General features: G+C 44.3%; 1 protein-coding gene across 1 annotated transcript; it reads left to right on the top strand.

Annotated features, from left to right (window-relative positions):
* Positions 1-814: 814 nt before the first annotated feature.
* CALR (calreticulin) lies at positions 815-12,822 on the top strand. Its single transcript, XM_069231966.1, has 9 exons — positions 815-987; positions 3,482-3,583; positions 4,372-4,575; positions 5,001-5,095; positions 7,310-7,519; positions 7,904-8,017; positions 8,239-8,382; positions 9,020-9,112; positions 11,600-12,822. The coding sequence occupies exons 1-9, from the start codon at positions 900-902 to the stop codon at positions 11,804-11,806; spliced, it is 1,257 nt and encodes a 418-aa protein (XP_069088067.1). The 5' UTR covers positions 815-899; the 3' UTR covers positions 11,807-12,822.
* The last annotated feature ends 4,431 nt before the right edge of the window (positions 12,823-17,253 follow it).

Below are 17,253 nucleotides of genomic sequence, written 5' to 3'. Positions count from 1 at the left end.
AGGGCGTTGGAAAAAAAAGGACGCAAATTTGGCGTGGGTAGCTTATGTGAACAAAAGGTTATGAGGGCCTAAGCTCGAACTGCCCCAAATAGCCAAAAAAAGGCCTGGCAGCAAAGGGGATAAACATCACCTCTGGTTCTGGAGTAGAATGTACACAAAAACATTACAGTAAACTCTTCACAGCAAAGTAAACCCAATTAATGTATTTTTATATTGTATGTGTTTAAGGGGAAAAGTCACTACAGGTTACCAAATGGAAATGTCCGTTGATTTAATACTTAGATTTCTTTTCTCGTTTTTTTCCTTTTAATTATTATTTCAAAATATAGAAGTCGAGAAAAAAAGCGTGCATTTCCTTTCTCACTCCTGGTTCTGAATCGTCACGATGTGAGCTAACCGCATGCGCGCGCCTTCATGCTGCTGCGGTTGCCTCTGCGCATGCCAATTCAGAAACCTCTCTAGTCTAATGACCAACTGTATCACGTGATCTTCAACTGTCTCCAGTCAGCAGAGGGAGAAGGGACCGCTCCCGTCAGCCAATCATCGCGCGCCTGGTAGGAGGCCCCTGCGTGGTCGGTTTCCATTGGCTTTCTAGTCTTCCATTCAGCAGCCAATGGCAAACAGCCATCTGTGGACTAGAAAAGGACGCCTGCGCGGCGTCAGGGTATACCTACCTTGCTGTTTATGACTGATGCTACATTAAGCCAATCAACGGGTAAACTGCTGTAAAAGACCAATGAAGCTGTCCGTCTAGGGCGTATCGCCTTTGGATGGGTTTAGTTGCACTGTAGGAAGTTATATAAGACTGGTTCGGGTAGGCCCCTATGCTCATTCTCTTAAAGGGGCAGGTGTGTGCACTTTCCACCGGGTGAAGCCGCAACTCAAGACACCACCCAGCTATGAAGACTGTAGCCTGGCTGTGCGCACTGCTGGCCTTGGCTTACGCGGACCCCGCAGTTTATTTCAAAGAAGAGTTCAGTGACGGAGGTGAGAAAGAAAGGGATGTTTCTTAAGGCTGATGGAGGGCCTTCGAGTGACGACTGTGAGGAGGGTATTGGGTGTGGGACCGAGAGTTGACAAGTGAGGCGTACTGTTGAACTGTTGTGGGAGGTATGTCTGAATATGAATGTGTTCCTAGGTGAAAGACGGTGTGAAAGGTATCTGGACAGAAAGACTGTCTAGTAAAGTATATGGGTAAGGATAACGTTATGTGTAGCAAAGACAAAGAGGTTTCTGAGAACTGAAAATAAAAAGGCAATGTGAGTAATAAAATAATGCGAGTGCTATCAATCTTTAGAAGTTTAAAAATGTTGAAGAAACTGGTGATTATCTGAGTAGATTGAGGTTAGATATTTGGGCGTTACATAGGATGGAGGAGTCTGATTGAGGGGAAGGAAGGTTGTCTTAAGTTTAAGTATGTTAGGGATGTTCCCTGGGTGTCTGAGAAGGCATCCGGCCAAGGTGAGAGCTGGGGGTACTTAAGCAGCAGTTTAGTCTAGTTGAGACTACAATAAGGATATACATAGCTGTGTATGAGAATTTCACCACTGACTGTTTAGAAGGGGTGAGAGGAGTGAAGAGAAAGATGTATGTTGCTGAAAAATATTTTTAAGCAGTGATGGGATGCTTATGTGGGAACCAGCGGGTACCTTAACAGAATTCGGGTGTAGGGTTATCGCGCAGAACAGGGGGCTGGAGGGGTTTGAGCAGACGAGGTCGCGTGTGATGGTAACAAAGTAGTTTCCCGAGGCCATTTTTACCGAGTAGAGTTCTGGGGTAAATTATAGTGAGGGGCTCATGGTTGACATACGTGGAGGAGGAGATCGTGATAGGCGCAATTATTGGGGCGTCTGCAGTAGTAGACGTGTTACCTGGGAAATTGAAAGTAAACGACAAGGTTGCCCAAGAGCTGTAAATGGAGCTGCTACCGACCCAAGCAGGAGACTTAATGGGGACGGAAGTTCGGGAAGGGCATATGGACCGGAAAAGCTGTGGATGTGGGATGGAAGAATACGGGGAATTAAACCGAAAGCAGAATTGCCAGTCTCAGCAGAAGCGACTGGGTTAAGTTGTTATGAAGGTCGTGGGTGGGGTTTTGTGCAAAACATTGAAGTGGGAGGCAGCATGTGTTTTTTTCTTTTTCTTATGAGTATTAACTTTCTATTTCCTTGTGATATAATTAGTAAAGGTGTGGTCCTGGCTGTTGGAGCGTTAAGAGGATGAACCGCCCCCTCCTCATGAATGTACATTGAGCCCGGTCCAGCTGCCTGGATACTTGTCCACCCCCAGAAAGATTTTTTTGATGACGTTCTTTAGGGAGCATTTGGAAAGTTGCTACTTCTCTGTGGACGCCTAGCATGAAGTAATGCAACAAACGAAGTTTCGTTCTGTTACAGATCAATTAGGGGGTGGCATCCTGATTCCTCCAAAACCCCCAGTTGCCCCTGTTTGTAGTAGGCCTACTATGGATTCACATGATGTGAATATCCCTGCTATTTAGTGCCTGCTCTGATAATTACAGGAGTCTATTGCATATTATGAAGACCAACTGCTAATTATGTTAAAAACGAGGACGTCCTTTAAAAAAACTAATGTTTCACATCTGCAATTTTGTTTGCCAACAGATGGCCGTCCTTATTTCGGGTATGTTTTGTATTTGACCATGTAACCACAATCTAGTCATAGCCTAGCTATGGCATGTGCAGTTCGCAAGTATGCTCTTGCCAGCGTGGCTGTGCAGGGTGTATCTGGCCCAAAACATTGATAGCATGAGCAAATGACTGTATTATGGTTTGCTTGATGTCCTATCACACTGAATGCTTTCCATGCTGGACGCGGAGGTTGTCAAAGTACAGTAATCGAGACATGGCTTGAACCGATGACCAATACTGCGATCTCTCCCTCTGGTTGCAAGGATGTTTCATCGAGTGTTTGATAAGCCTCCACGCTGCCCTTTGAAAATGAAACGGCACATTTTGCTGGCGTTACTAATCACGCCCAGTAAGTAGTGCATTTTGTCACAAATTCTAATGGTCTGTATTTTCAGGTGCTGTTATATTTAACATAGCTGCCTTCTTCAAAGTTATACTTTCACCTTTCAGGCTGAACTCCTAGCATCCTCAATTTGAATAAGGCTCATATCTAAACATTTTTCTTCACTTGAAGAAGCTGCCAGTTTGTTGCCGACAACGCATTTTCTTAATGGCAGCAGTATAATTAGGCGGAGCAGTATTTCCACGAGGGCAACATTTCAGGTTTCACATGCTCATTACAAACGCCTGTTAGCTGAATTTAGGTGAACTGGGTGAAATTATTTCTTTCAAACTTGGTTATGTCCTTTTTGATATCTTAGTACGATTATTTGAAGCAAGTGCTACCACAGAATTGATCGGGGAATTTAGGTGTTCATTTTCCAGAATATGATTTTCTTTGTGCGAGGGCACATTTTCCCTGATCTTTAAATACCCCTTTCTTCCTGCAGATGCCTGGACGTCAAGATGGGTGGAGTCGAAACACAAATCAGATTATGGCAAATTCAAGCTGAGTGCTGGCAAGTTCTACGGGGATGCTGAGAAAGATAAAGGTGAGCACTGGCAGTAAGCATCTAGTTGTGCCTGAATTTACCCGGAGAAAGGCACGATTACAATTGCCCCATATAGATGGCTAAGAAGAGTGAATCTGTAGTTTTCAGCCAAAGATGGGTGTTAGTGTTTTAAATCAAACCTATGTGGCAGTAGATGGAGGCAAAGCAAGGGGCGGTTATGATTTCCGAATAGCATTTGTAGATACCCTACTGTATTTACCACCATGAATACAGAAGTTGCAGGCATTTGACTCGTGAACTTCATATGAAGCTCCCTTTGTAATAGTTCGACTATCACACTTCTACCTTCCTCCTCCATATGACATCGCAGTACGTTTTGCTTTTCCACTTCTTGGAACTACAGTAGTGAACCTTACTCTGGTCTTTTAGCACACCCTCCTATTCTGCTACTTGGGCACCTACCGAGCTGTCTTTGTGCACTTAAATTCTGACCTGTATCACTAGCTGGTACTCAAGTTCTTGCACCCACACACACTTCTACCATTGCACCTACATTTTAAGACTTGCACAGCTCCTCTGTTATAACCCAAAAATAGCTTGCAGGACACGTTGACACGTCTTTTCCATTGCCCCTCCATTCCTTGCAGGCAGTACGTTTGTTCTCCAGTAAGTAAATTCAATGCCATGATTCACTTGGTAAGACACCGTGCTTTATTAGTGCGTCTTAAGCGTTTATCCATGTTAGTCTCAATTTGACTAAGCTGTACTGTTGTCATTTGTAACCCTCCCCTTTACCACCAAACGTAATGCATATTTTTCTTCCTCAGGACTCCAGACAAGCCAGGATGCCCGCTTTTATGCGCTGTCGGCAAATTTCGAGCCTTTCAGCAACAAGGACAAGACGCTTGTGATACAGTTCACCGTGAAACATGAACAAAATATTGACTGTGGTGGAGCCTATGTCAAGGTCTTCCCCGCTAGCCTGGACCAAACTGAGATGAACGGTGACTCGCAGTACAACATCATGTTCGGTGAGTTACCTTGTGTTCTGGTCTATCGGCTGTGCGTAGGTGGTATTAAAAGTAGTCTTTTCAACATAAGTCAAACTTACAAACCATCTCCATACAACCATGCATTTGCCTTGGGGTTCATTCCTTTGGCTAGTACTTTGAACTTCTATAGGTAAGGCTTTGGGTCTTGCCTACTGAGGTGGCCTCTCCAGTTTTGAGAGTTCCAGGATGTCTGTTGAGCGGAATCTAGTTAGCCTTTGGATGTTGCCTTTCCTTTTCTGTCTGCTTTTGGTTTGTGGTTAGCTTCTTAGCACACTCATGGGCGTGAGGCTGGATCAGCAGTGCGTCCCTGAAGTTACAAACCCAGGCTGCGGGTGTATTTAAATTCATATATTACTGTTTAGCTCAGGTTTGTAACGTTTTCAAAATGTCTTCCCTTGCTTCAGGGCCGGACATCTGTGGACCCCCGACCAAGAAAGTACATGTGATCTTCAACTACAAAGGCAAGAACGTGCAGATCAACAAGGACATTCGCTGCAAGGTGAGTGTCTGGGAGTGTGCTCGGTACCGCATCTACCTTTCAGAGAGGTTTGACAACCAGCAATGGGCTTGAAGTTCTTGCACTTTTCAGGGATTCGCATGTTTTTGGAAAATTTCTAAAGGCGTGGGGCACTTTGAATTTTGGAGGTAGTTAAAACCGAGCACATCTATGAAAGCTGTGAACAGAATAGGTAGGTAACGTTTTGTTCCACATTTTTGCAACGCATTATTTTTTTGGAAACTGTTTCCTTGTGGGCTGTCCCATTGTTTTCCATAAGTTTCACATTCAGGACCAAAGATTGTGGAAAGGCTAATTATTGGAAATACTGCTTCAGATTATTATGTGGATACTTTAACTTTCACCAAATGTTGTAAACTATATTTAAACTTTAAATTTTAGCGTGCCATGCAATCCCGACACCTACTGCGGTGAGGGTACAGCTAAAAGCCAAATTCTTGCAATACTGTGGGTATAGAGCCTTGAGACCTGGGGGTAGTCGAAGCATGAACTCTATAATGAGTCACAATATTTTTTTATTTAGATCTTATTGTAAAAACAATATACATAATGTTGATTATCATAGCGCAAACGTGATCAGCGGTATCGTTTTAATATTATAAGCACTCGGATCTGCTTAGTGCACGTTCTTTGTAGGAGGCATTTTCTAACCGTCTGTGCTACCTTAAGATGACTCCAAGCTTCCGCTAGACAAACGTATGTTCTCTCTCCAGAAAAACATAAATCGCCAGCTGTTTTGACATTGTTACATTATATGCACTTTGTGATTTGTCTATACAAGCTGCGAATACAAAGCAGAAACCTGACTAGAATTTCTTGGAGTAGAAATATTTGTTTTCCCCTGCGGCCAATGTCACCTGTACCAACTGCCAAGTAAATGTTTTGCACCTGGGATTAGTTTGTGTTTTAAGGGCCTTGTTTGAAATAAAAAAATATATATATTTCAGTAGGTCTACTAGCCTTTTATTTGTTTACTGGCCACTGGAATTATGTAGAAGATAGGACCAAAATATGCAGCAGGGTTGACAAATTAATATGGCAAAAAAAATTCAGTTAAGCATTTACATTGCCAGTAGCTCTAACTTAAGTAAATGCGAGACCTGTTGCAATGCAAATGCTTGTTTTAAATTTATTTTGGGCTGCGCTCAAAGGTGCTTTGGGAGTGCTGTAGAGATCAAGGGTAATGGACCGGGATGCATATATGGGGTGTCAGAGGGGTAAGGGAATGTGGGCAGCCTGGTCATTAACATGTGTTGGCCACGCGTTATCCATGACATTTTGAATTTACAATTATAATACATTAAGTGCTCTGTTATGACCTTCACGGTTTTCTACCCACCATAGCGGGGGTCCTGGACTTTGGTGGGTGAACAGTCCATTTCAGCCTTTGGATAACTTAAGTGGTTCTGCTGTTTCAGTAAGAGGAATTACTCACAAACAATGTTTAATTAAGTACTAGCATGTTTTTTGAGCCAAAATATTGTTTTGGGACTTGTTTTTTAATATTAGTGCGGGCACCCAACAGCAAAGTTTTACAAAAGCATAACTGACGGATAGTGACAGTTCTGTTGGCTTTGCCAGTGCTTGTTTTAAATCAGCACTATTCTCAACTAGAGGCGTCACTGGGCTATCTGACATATTGAGCTCCTGCACAGCCAGTTACAGCGTGTTTAGACACAAGGCAGAGTCTTCTAGGCGCTACAAACTGAGTTTCTAAAAAGGTGACTGGCTGCTGGAGGCTAAGCTAACCCTTGCTTCGTGTTCCTGTGCGCTTACACCTTGCTTGCTCAGTTAAGTGAAAATGATGGGCTCCCTGCTAGTGTCGGAGGCTCTCAATTGAAACTAGAACTTGTCGAGGCCAATGTTAGTGGCTTCTCTTAACATACTGCCCCTAGTTGACCAGCCTTACCCGATCACTCTGTTACTAGGGAAGGATTTTCTAGTCCTGATCTTATTTCGAAACAGAAATCATAGAATATTTGTTCTGGTTCGTTGCTTTTGGATTAGTTGGGCCAAAGCTTTAGGATAGTGGCTTGTAAAATACATGATTTCATCTATGGTGTTGTGCCGGATGTTAGTGGCTGTCTAGAACTTTTATTGCCCCTGCCTCATGGGACACTGGTTCCAGGCATCGTACTCAACGAGGTTAAACATCCGTTGCTGATCACTCACCTGTTTGTTACCTCTCTACCGCAGGACGATCAGTACACACATCTTTACACTCTCATTGTGCGCCCCGACAACACCTACGAAGTAAAGATTGATAACAGCAAGGTAGAGTCCGGAAGCCTGGAGGAGGATTGGGACTTCCTTCCCCCCAAGAAAATCAAGGACCCAGAGGCCAAGAAACCTGATGACTGGGATGAGCGTCCCAAGATTGATGACCCAGAAGACACCAAGCCAGAGGTTAGTTAATTTAATAACCTGCTTAGTTTACAAATGAAGTTGCTCTTCCTGCCACCCCACCCAAATCCTCTAAACCTTTCTGCTCATACGGTTTGGTTCGTCTTCCCATGCGAGCTTCCTCCAGTAGCTTCTCCTGTACTGAGCTGTAGTTTGCCGAACTGCTGTTGCAAAACTTGCTAACCGTTTGGAGCTTTTTAACACTTGTTTATATCTGCACTGATACGGACCGCAAATGTATTCTAAATGTGCTATCCTTAAAACAATCTGAGGGTGTGGTTCTAATGTAGTGAAAACTGCTAAAGCATAGCTAAATCTGTTCATGACAGAATGGGGATACGTGACCGGAAAGTGGAGTTGACATTATTGCCTCTGATTTCTACTTAGGATTGGGAAAAGCCAGAGCACATTCCTGATCCTGATGCAGTGAAACCAGAAGATTGGGACGAGGAGATGGATGGCGAATGGGAGCCTCCTGTGATTCAAAACCCAGAGTACAAGGTGAGCCCACCTCTTAACGTGCATAGTTCACCCCGGGCCTTAATACGTTGCTCTGGACACCTTTTTGAATTATTACCCATATGTAATTTCTATAGAAAGATAGAGGGCTCTAGTGTTCCAGAAGCCTTGATCAGAACTGGCATTACTTAAGGTGTGTGGATCACACACCTTGTGGTTTGTTCGTGTGTTAATGCAGACCTGTGTGCTTTTTTTCTCCTCAGGGTGAATGGAAACCAAAGCAAATCGACAACCCTGATTATAAAGGGAAGTGGGTGCACCCTGAGATCGACAACCCAGAGTACACAGAGGACCCCAGCTTGTACCTGTATGACAGCTTTGCTGCCATCGGCCTTGAATTGTGGCAGGTGAGAACGCATGTACCTTTTGACTGCATTAGCCTTAGTGGACGACTAATTTCTGCTCCCTCAGTAGCTGAGCAACGCATCCAGTTCCCAGCATTAGCAGCACTGCTACTCCAGCATCGAAGTCCATGTCCGTGCTAAAACTAGTCCTTCAAAGCTGCTATGATTCAAGCTGTCCACCACAAGGTTCAGAAAACAGCAATCCGTGAACGGCAACCCGAATACATTTAATCCCGAACTATCATCTAATGCTGTATTCCAGTATCGTAACGCACAAGATGCTGTCAGTCTCATGAACGTTCTATGCATCCCTCCACCTTTTCTGTACTCTCCTACCAAAGCATCTCATTCCTTCCAGTACAGACAGAACCTGTTACCGTTTCAGTACTTTGACTCGTACTCAACTTTAAGTGCACCTCGATCCTACTCTGCTGCACCTCTTATTTCACTTAAGACAACGCGATTTGACCAGTACACCACCTTTCTGAATAACGAAATAACCACAACGTACTTATGACTAATTTATAGATGCGTATTGCTTGCTCTGTCTAGATGCTTGTCTTTGACAATCTTTACCCGCAATAGTATGCCATTCGTAGTCCAGTCTCATCAGCCTGCCCACTGTGTTATGTCTCTTCAGGTCAAGTCTGGCACCATCTTTGATAACTTCCTGATAACTGACTGCGAAAAGCATGCTGAGGAATATGGCAACGAAACATGGGGGGCAACCAAGGTAATAATCCTACTTTTTTAAAAATGTTAGCGTTTCACATAATGAAAGCAAATGGCCAAGGTGTGAAGTACTTGAGCAGTCTCACAAAATTAAACAGTGACTTGCAGACTACCAGATCACAACCAGGTGAGTGGTTTGAAAGACATATAAATGCGAATAACATCAATCTCAGAAGTGAGAGAGGGGCATGAACTAAGTCTCTGAAGCAGAGACCAAGAAAAAAAAAAAAGTTTAACTTTAAAATGCAACGCACTTAGTCTCAAGGTGAGGTGTTTAAGGGTGGTTATGGGCAGGCCTCAAATGGGAAAAGGTGTCGTATCACTACTTCAGTGGCCTCGAATCGCCTGCTTCTATATTGTGTTAGTCTTTCCCTAAGGTTAAGGGCAAAACTCCACTTGTGGGGGTGGGAGCGATTGTGGTAGCTTTGCAGTTTTAGACTAATTTGCCATCATGTACCCCGGGAGTTCTAAACAAATTATTCTATCCCGGTTGTCTGATCCTTCCAGTATACCTAAAAGAAAACATCAGCAGCACAGTTAATACGGGCATACCCGAAGCAACATTGCACCTTTCCCCGCCTTTTTTTTTTTTCCTCGCATGACCTGTAGGTTGCTTTCTGAAGCTGAGCCAAGCGGATGACTTGCAACCTTCAACTCTGACCTCAGTAGTGACAGAGCAGGTATATGTTAGGTCTGTTCAGTCGGAGAGCGAGTTTTGATAAAAAATTCAGTAGATTGATATATTCCTCATTGTCGACAATGTCCAACATATTATTTCGTTTTCTATATTGGTTATCCTTAAGGCTCGTGTTCATGGCGTCTAGTCGGAACACAGTCCATTGTCTTTGGCATCTTTACTACTTATTTACCACTAGAAGTAGAAATTTACATATCAACTGTTTTTCCATCACTGAGGTAAAAGCTTACCGCAGTCTGTCTTAGTGGTCCTCCATCACTGGCTGTTAAATGTTTGGTTATCGTTTTCTAGAAGACATAGATTTTGTGCTGAAATTTGATGTGTAACGTAAATAGAACATACATTAATTTAAAAAAGTTGTCTAGATGCAGCGACTGTAGTATATATTTTCAGTATAGCCACGAAGTACGTAAATGACTCCCGTTTATATTCGTAATATGTACGTTTTGTGAATGGCCCCGCTAAATCGGCCATGGCCCTGGCCCCTGGTGGAGAAGCATTGAACAGGTCTAAAAGTAAGGTGACCTGGGCATGCAGGCATGCACTTACTGCTTGTAGGTACTACAAGCAGTACTGGTTAATAAAGAAAACCTGAAGCGCTCCCCCCTACAAACCCCAATCTGCTTTTCTTTTATGACTAAATGATACACTGGCCATGTGAAAACACAACCGTGTAAGGCAGATGCTGGAATTCCTTTTGCTTTTCATGAAGCTTAAGGGTAGCTGGATCGCTTGCTATCATATCAAAATGTCCTTTTTGAACAACGCGGCTAGCCTTGACAACTGAAGCAGACTGTTAAGGTGGAACGCCCGCTCCCTTTGCTTGGTAATACCGAAGGTACGGAGAGCATGCATGACCGGAGTGTTAGTTTTAGGCAGTATTTCACTGTACAGAACTCAAGCTGTTAGGTATTTTTCTCCCAGCATGTAGCTAGTCAAAAGTCAAAAGCAATGGATTATTTTTAAATATTAAGGAGTATCGCATTGAAAGCTTATGGCTTTGACTATTCCAGACTTGAGAGAATGTCCTAAAAAACAGTTTTAATATGTCGTCCTGTCCTGTCCGCATATATAAGAAAACCAATTTAAAAGTCCTGCTACATTTGGAAAAATGCACTTTGTGAAAGCTAGAATATGGCGCGACAAATGGAGCGAAATTGTGTTTGAGGTTAGGTGCAGGCTTCTAGTTTGTAAAGAGACTAGAGTGTGGTCTAAATTGGGGTCATTTGAGGGATTAGGCGAGGTCATGGTACGGGTGTAGGGATGCCTTTTATATTTAGGCATGTTTAGAATCCAAGTTCAGGGTAAGAGTTGGGATAAATAACAGCGTTAGGTTTAAAGGCATTTAAAACATTACAAAATGACAAATTGCGAAAAAGTAGTTGCATTGACGTACTAGTCAGTAACAAAGGGTGATATATTGAAATATCAGTTTCACTGCGGAAGGTACTGCAAAATCTGACTCTTTGAAGTGGTTTTCAAATAGAATAAAAATGCCCAGAGATAAAGTCTTGTACTTTACCCCAACCTCGTCACATTGGGCTTGCTTTATATAAGGCCATGCAAATAGTTGCAGAAAATAAATATATGTAGTTAGCCCTGTAACGAGTTCTCAAAACCAATGCAGGATGCCAGGAAGCTTTAAGTGTCGGGAAAAGGCGGTTGTCTTCGGGCTGTTAAATACTCTAGTTTGTGCATGTCGCCTATCAATTGTGCGCTACTATAAGGAGTTGTCTGTACCTAATTCATTCTGCTTCCTTTTCCTCCCCCCCCCCCTCCCCCACAAAAAAGGATGCGGAGAAGAAGATGAAAGAGCAGCAGGAAGAAGAGGAACGCAAGAAGCAGGAAGAGGAAGACAAAAAGCGCAAAGATGAAGGCGGTGACGAGCCGGAGGAGGACGAGGATGAGGACGACGAGGATGAGGCAGACAAGGTGGATAAAGACGAAGAGGAGGAAGACGACGATGACAACGAAATCCCTAGCAAGGATGAGCTATAGGACACGTCAGTGGCCCCAGAAAGCAGTCGCCACCCTGCAAAGCTTGGCTAAACGGAGAAAAGCGATGGGGAAGAACTAGTAAATGTCTCTATGAGACAAAAGAACATATATTTTTTACTTTTCCCTTTGTCTGTTTTAACCCTATTCCCCAGCAGCTGCATGCCCCCCTTTTTCTTTTTACCAGGTTAAAATGTTGTGTTCCTTTGCTTCCTTCCCACTTGGCTAGGAGAGGCTGTCACTCTCTGGTGCTTAATCAGGTGACTGTGATGTCCCCACTTAAAAGAGCTCAAAAAAGGATTCTTGTTTGTAGCAAACATCTACACCTACTGGAAAAGCCAATTGGTTTATTTTCCCTGCACTGTAATCCCGATCCATCTTTTCTCCTATCAAGTGAGGTGCCATTGCTTTAATACCTGGCCACTTGGGGCGTTTTCAAGGAAGACAAACTGTACAGTTATTACGGGGGGCTGATTTTTGTTCTCAGAGTTTCTTGGTTTCTTTTTGAGCAAGAGAATACACCATTTGTTCGAGTTCCTTATACCTTGGCACACAGTATCTTTTTGAGATGCACATTACATTTCTCACCAGTGTTTATTTCACACCAGCGGTATGCCCATACCACAGTATTTGGGGCGGATCCCTTTGAGTGCCATTTATATAGTAGTCTATTTTGACATTAAAAGGCGGGCGGCAGTACAACGTTTTGTGTGTACACTGGGCATCAAGTGACTGCTGCTTTGTCTACTTTGACTCTGTACGTCGTATTTTGGCATTCTGTTGGATAGGAAATGAGTACCTTTTGCCGGACCATGAGAAACCATTCATGCAAAGCCAAAACAAAATCTTGTGACAACCCTAGTATTCTGTCAATTTAAAAAATATGCCTCTTAGCAGTACACGAGGGTTTTGAAGGAATCTGTTCCTTCCTCTATCCTTGCCCCATTACGTGACCGTATGAATGAATTTTGAATGTACAAACGCCAGAAAAAAAATTTCTATTAAATTAATGTCCACTCTTTCTGTGTTGTGTCTGATCTGTGAAAGGACTTTGTAGGAACTTAAAGTGGACAACTACCGCCATTTTATGTTGCTGTGGAAGTCAATCTAATGTTCTGCCTAATGCAAATTTCTTCTTTGTAGCTTGCATTAGCAAAGCCAGTATGTCTCGCCGTAGGGACCTATTGTCTCTACCAAGGCCTGTTAGTCATGCTGTACACCATCAGCAAAATGCGGTGCAGTGTGGCCAAAAGTAGTAAAGGTAATTTTGGAGATTAATGTTTAAGTGATGTACGTGGGCCTGTGTCATAACTCGTGCACCTACGAAATTGTCTTATTTCTTATATCGAGATGGATCTGTAATCCCTGTCGAGTTCTTGGTAAATTCACAACAGGTATTTTGCAACCAGTCTGATTGTTCTGTCATAGATATAACAATGGTGTAGTATTTATAATATGGAGCTATTCAAATGCAGTATCCAAGGATACAGTACACAGGGATTCCCCTTTTGTGAGGGCTTAAAAGCACGTCAGATGAGGTTTTCCCATTAGCGTAGTGACAATATAGCGATAGTGCTAGATTCTTTTCTCCCCACCATGATGCCCAGGAATAGCAGAATTGTTTTCTACTCTTCAGGACTAGCAGGCGGATTACCATCTGTTGTCCGTGGCCCTGTTCTACAAAGGAGGTGGCCTGGCTTAGTATATGTGCCTTATAGAACTGGAAGCACATCGCCTTATAGGCAGGGTCGCTGAAATTATTCGATTGTGCGGCCACAACGATTTTTCACGTAATCAATCCCTTGCCTCATAATCTGCAGATTATAACAAATATTTCTAGCTCAAATGGTTCAAGAGTTAATAAGAACGAAGGGACACTTATTGCCTCGCAGTGGAAGGACTTTGCAAAGGATGATTGGTCACCTTTTTGTAGCCTAATGCGAAGTGTTAAACTGGAACCAACAAAGTGATAAGTTTGGAAATGACAAAGATGATGTAATATCACAAAATGTGCAGCATAATTTACTTCACCACGCTGCATTATTTGGCCCTATAGGAAGCTGACCTGGTGTGTGGTAAGCACCTATGGTGTTATCACCTTTATACCAGGTCCAGATAATCCCTTATTGGTGAAGTGTAGGCGGTGTCTAGAAAGCCAGGGCTCTCTAGCGGTAGCTGTGGATGTGCAGACGAGACTCATCTTGGAGACATGCAAAGCTTATGTAATACCACTGTAGTCACACAGCACTATAACACATGAAATAACCAAATATTGTTACCAATCTAAAGGTACTTTAGAAGGGTAACAAATACTAGAATACTAATAGGCAGTCCTCCAACTGGAGGTAAGAAAACACACTTATATACACATTAGTAATCAGTAGAGCATAGCAAACAAAACGCATTGGCAAAAGTATAAGTAAACAGTGAGGGGCCTAGGAGAGGGCCATACCATATACAAAAAAGTGGAATGTGAAAGGCAATCCCCCTCCTAAAGAAGTAAATAAGAGGAGCTGGAGGAACTAGGAACCCCAAGAGGTGTGAGTACCACAGTGACTCCACCAGGACAGCAGAGGTAAGTACCTGGTTTACTTAAAAACCAATAGGAGGACTTTAGAAAAGGATTATACAAGACCGGGAGAACCCAAAGGAGGATCCTGACATAAAATGGTCTGCAAAGGAAGAGGACTGAGTCCAGTTTGTGTTGGAGTGTCCGGTAGTGGCAGGAGCCACTACCCACTGCTCTGTGAATGCAGGACCAGGTTGATGTTGGACAAAGGCCAGCAGTGCAGCACAAGAGATAAAGAGAAGTCCCAGAAGTGATGCTAGTGATGTCCCACGTTGGCAGTCGCAATGCAGTTGGTTAGTGATGCTGGAAAACCACCAACAAGCCTTGGCAAATGTGATAGACAGAGAAGAGGTTTGCAAGGCTGAAGAGGACCAGCAATGTCCAGGGGGCTCAACCCAAGAAGAGGAGTCCTGGGTTGACCCTCAGCAGCTGGGAGAGTCGCAAGAAGAGGAGGCAGCCCCCACAGTCAACCCACTGGCAGCAGGCACAGCAGTCCTGGTGAGGCCCACACAGCACACTTGGAGGGGAGTCCCATGTTGCTGGAGCAGCAGCCAAGAGACTGTGCTTTGCAGGAAGGAGGGCTGGGGCTGCAGGAAGCCTGAAGATCCCTTGGAGGTGCAAACAAGCCTTGGTAGCTGCATGAGTCGCAGTGCACAGGGGGTACTGTCCTGCAAGAAGAGGCAAGGCCTTACTGTCTCATTGGACAGCTGGTAGAGAGGATCAAGGGTACCACTCCAGACCACCTGTGATGCAGGAACCATGCAGTTCAGGAGGTGAGAAGATCCATGCAGCTGGTTGTCGTTGCAGTTAGTGCCTGCGGATGCAGGTCAGCAATTCCTTCACTCCAAGGGAGATTCCTTCTTACTTCATGTGCAGGCTGAAGACTTGCCGCCCTCAGAGGATGCACAAGTGTGGATATGATACTGTTGCTTGAAGGAGCCGGAGGAACAATGTTGCAGAATGGAGGCTTCACTGAAGTTGCTGATTGTCGGTTCCTGGAGGGTCCAATTGCAGTCCCAGGTGGCAAAAGATGAAGTAAACAATGCAGAGGAGTCCTGCTGGAATTTTGCATGTCCAATCTGAGGACCCACCCAAGAGGGAGACCATAAATAGCCCAGGAAGGGGGATTTGTCACCTAGCAGGAGGACCACCTATCACGAAGGGGCTGTGTTGTCACCTTCCTGACATGGCCACTCAGATGCTCCTGGGGGCCTCTGCCCATGCTGGATTTAAGATGGCAGAATCAAGTGGCCACCTGGAGGAGCTCTGGGCACTACTGGGGTGGTAATGGACAGGGGAGTGGTCACTCCCCTTTACTTTGTCCAGTTTTGTGCCAGATCAGGGACCAGAGGTCCTTGGACTGGTGCAAACTGGTTTATGCAAAGAGGGCACCAAATGTGCCCTTCAAAACATACCGATTGCTTGGGAGGCTAGCCCTTTCTAGCTATGTAAGACCTATTTCCAAGGCAGAGGGTTTTACCTTGCTCTCCCACAGGAAATCCTTTGTTCTGCTTTTCCCTGCCTGAGCTCGTCAAGCAGCAGGAGGGCAGAAACCTGTCTGAGGGGGTGGTAGTACAGACTGTCCGGAAAACCCCAGAAGACTGGTAGGAGCAATGTTGAATCATACAACCAATACTGGCAACAGTTTTGGTGTATGAGTCAAACATGTTTGATACCAAACATGCCTGGGTTCGAAGATAAAACTATGTAGCTTCAGGTGGCTGCAGTGGCAGGGCTGCAGACACATTTTGCATGGACTCCCATGGGTGGCACAATTCATGCTGCAGCCCATGGGTAAGCCCTGATGCTCCAATGCCCTGGGTACCCAAGTGCAATATACTAGGGACTTGAATAGGGCACCAGAATGCCAATTGAGGGATGTGCAAGTCCTAAGCAACCAAATTTAGATGGAGAGCACAATCACTGGAGTCCTGGTTAGCAGGATCTTAGTGAAACAGCCAAAGCATACTGACAGCAGACAACGTGGTGGTAACCATGCCAAAAAAGAGGGTACTTTCCTACATAACTCCCCCTTCCAGCCCTCCTCCCCCCCACATACAAGACTAACCTTGCCCAGTTGAGTTTTCATTGTCTAAGTGGAACTATCTGGAGAGTCCATCTGCATTGGAATGGTTACATCCAGGTCTATGTTCCACTGTATAGTCTATTCCCTGTAGGGCTATGGACCACCTCAAAAGTCTCAGATTTTTACCTTTCATGAGCTTTAACCATGGGAGGGCTTGTGGTATGTTTGAACAAAGAAGTGAGTGCCAAACAAGTATGGCCTTAGCGTCTTCAAAGCACAGACCACAGCCAAGGCCCCCCTCTATCGCTGACCAACGCTTTTCACTGGAGGTCAACCTTCTGCTTATGAAAGCAACAGGTTGGTCCTGGCCCTCTTTATTAAGTTGAGACAATAACGCCCATATCAGGGCTCCTTGGTATAGGAGCAGAGCATATGGCGTGTTAGAGGTCATCTAAAGCCTTTTGGCAGCTAACTGTCCATAAAATGTTTGTGGGCATCTGTAGGGTTTGGCTCTGTATATACTAATTCAAAGTAAGAATTAGTGTGCACAGCCCAAGGGTTTCCCTTAGAGGTAAGATAGTGGCAAAATTAGATAATTCCAATGCTCTATTTTATGGTAGTGTGGTCGAGTGGTAGGCTTATCAGAGGGTAGTGTTAAGCATTTGTTGTACACAGGAGGACACAAGTAGGCACACAAAACACACCCTCAGCTGCACAGGGGCTGCCGGGTGCAGTGTGCAAAGCAAGTGTCAGGTTTCAGATAGGAATCCATGAAGGGACCCGGGGGGGTCACGCTAGCGGTGCAGGCAGTAACAGGTGGGGGCTTCTTGGGACAGCCACCACCTGGGCTAGGCA

This window comes from Pleurodeles waltl, chromosome 4_2 (genome assembly GCF_031143425.1).
Source record: "Pleurodeles waltl isolate 20211129_DDA chromosome 4_2, aPleWal1.hap1.20221129, whole genome shotgun sequence".
NCBI lineage: Eukaryota > Metazoa > Chordata > Amphibia > Caudata > Salamandridae > Pleurodeles > Pleurodeles waltl.
Note: the sequence above shows the minus strand (reverse complement) of the source record. Positions and strands in the feature narration are given on the sequence as shown.

What these genes read in the sequence shown, in the direction of transcription:
- CALR (XM_069231966.1), top strand. Translation starts at nt 900, where the DNA reads ATGAAGACTGTAGCCTGGCTGTGCGCACTGCTGGCCTTGGCTTACGCG. An exon ending in AGAAGAGTTCAGTGACGGAG is followed by an intron (nt 988 to 3,481) that starts GTGAGAAAGAAA and finishes TTCTTCCTGCAG; the next exon opens with ATGCCTGGACGTCAAGATGG. An exon ending in ACAAGGACATTCGCTGCAAG is followed by an intron (nt 5,096 to 7,309) that starts GTGAGTGTCTGG and finishes TCTCTACCGCAG; the next exon opens with GACGATCAGTACACACATCT.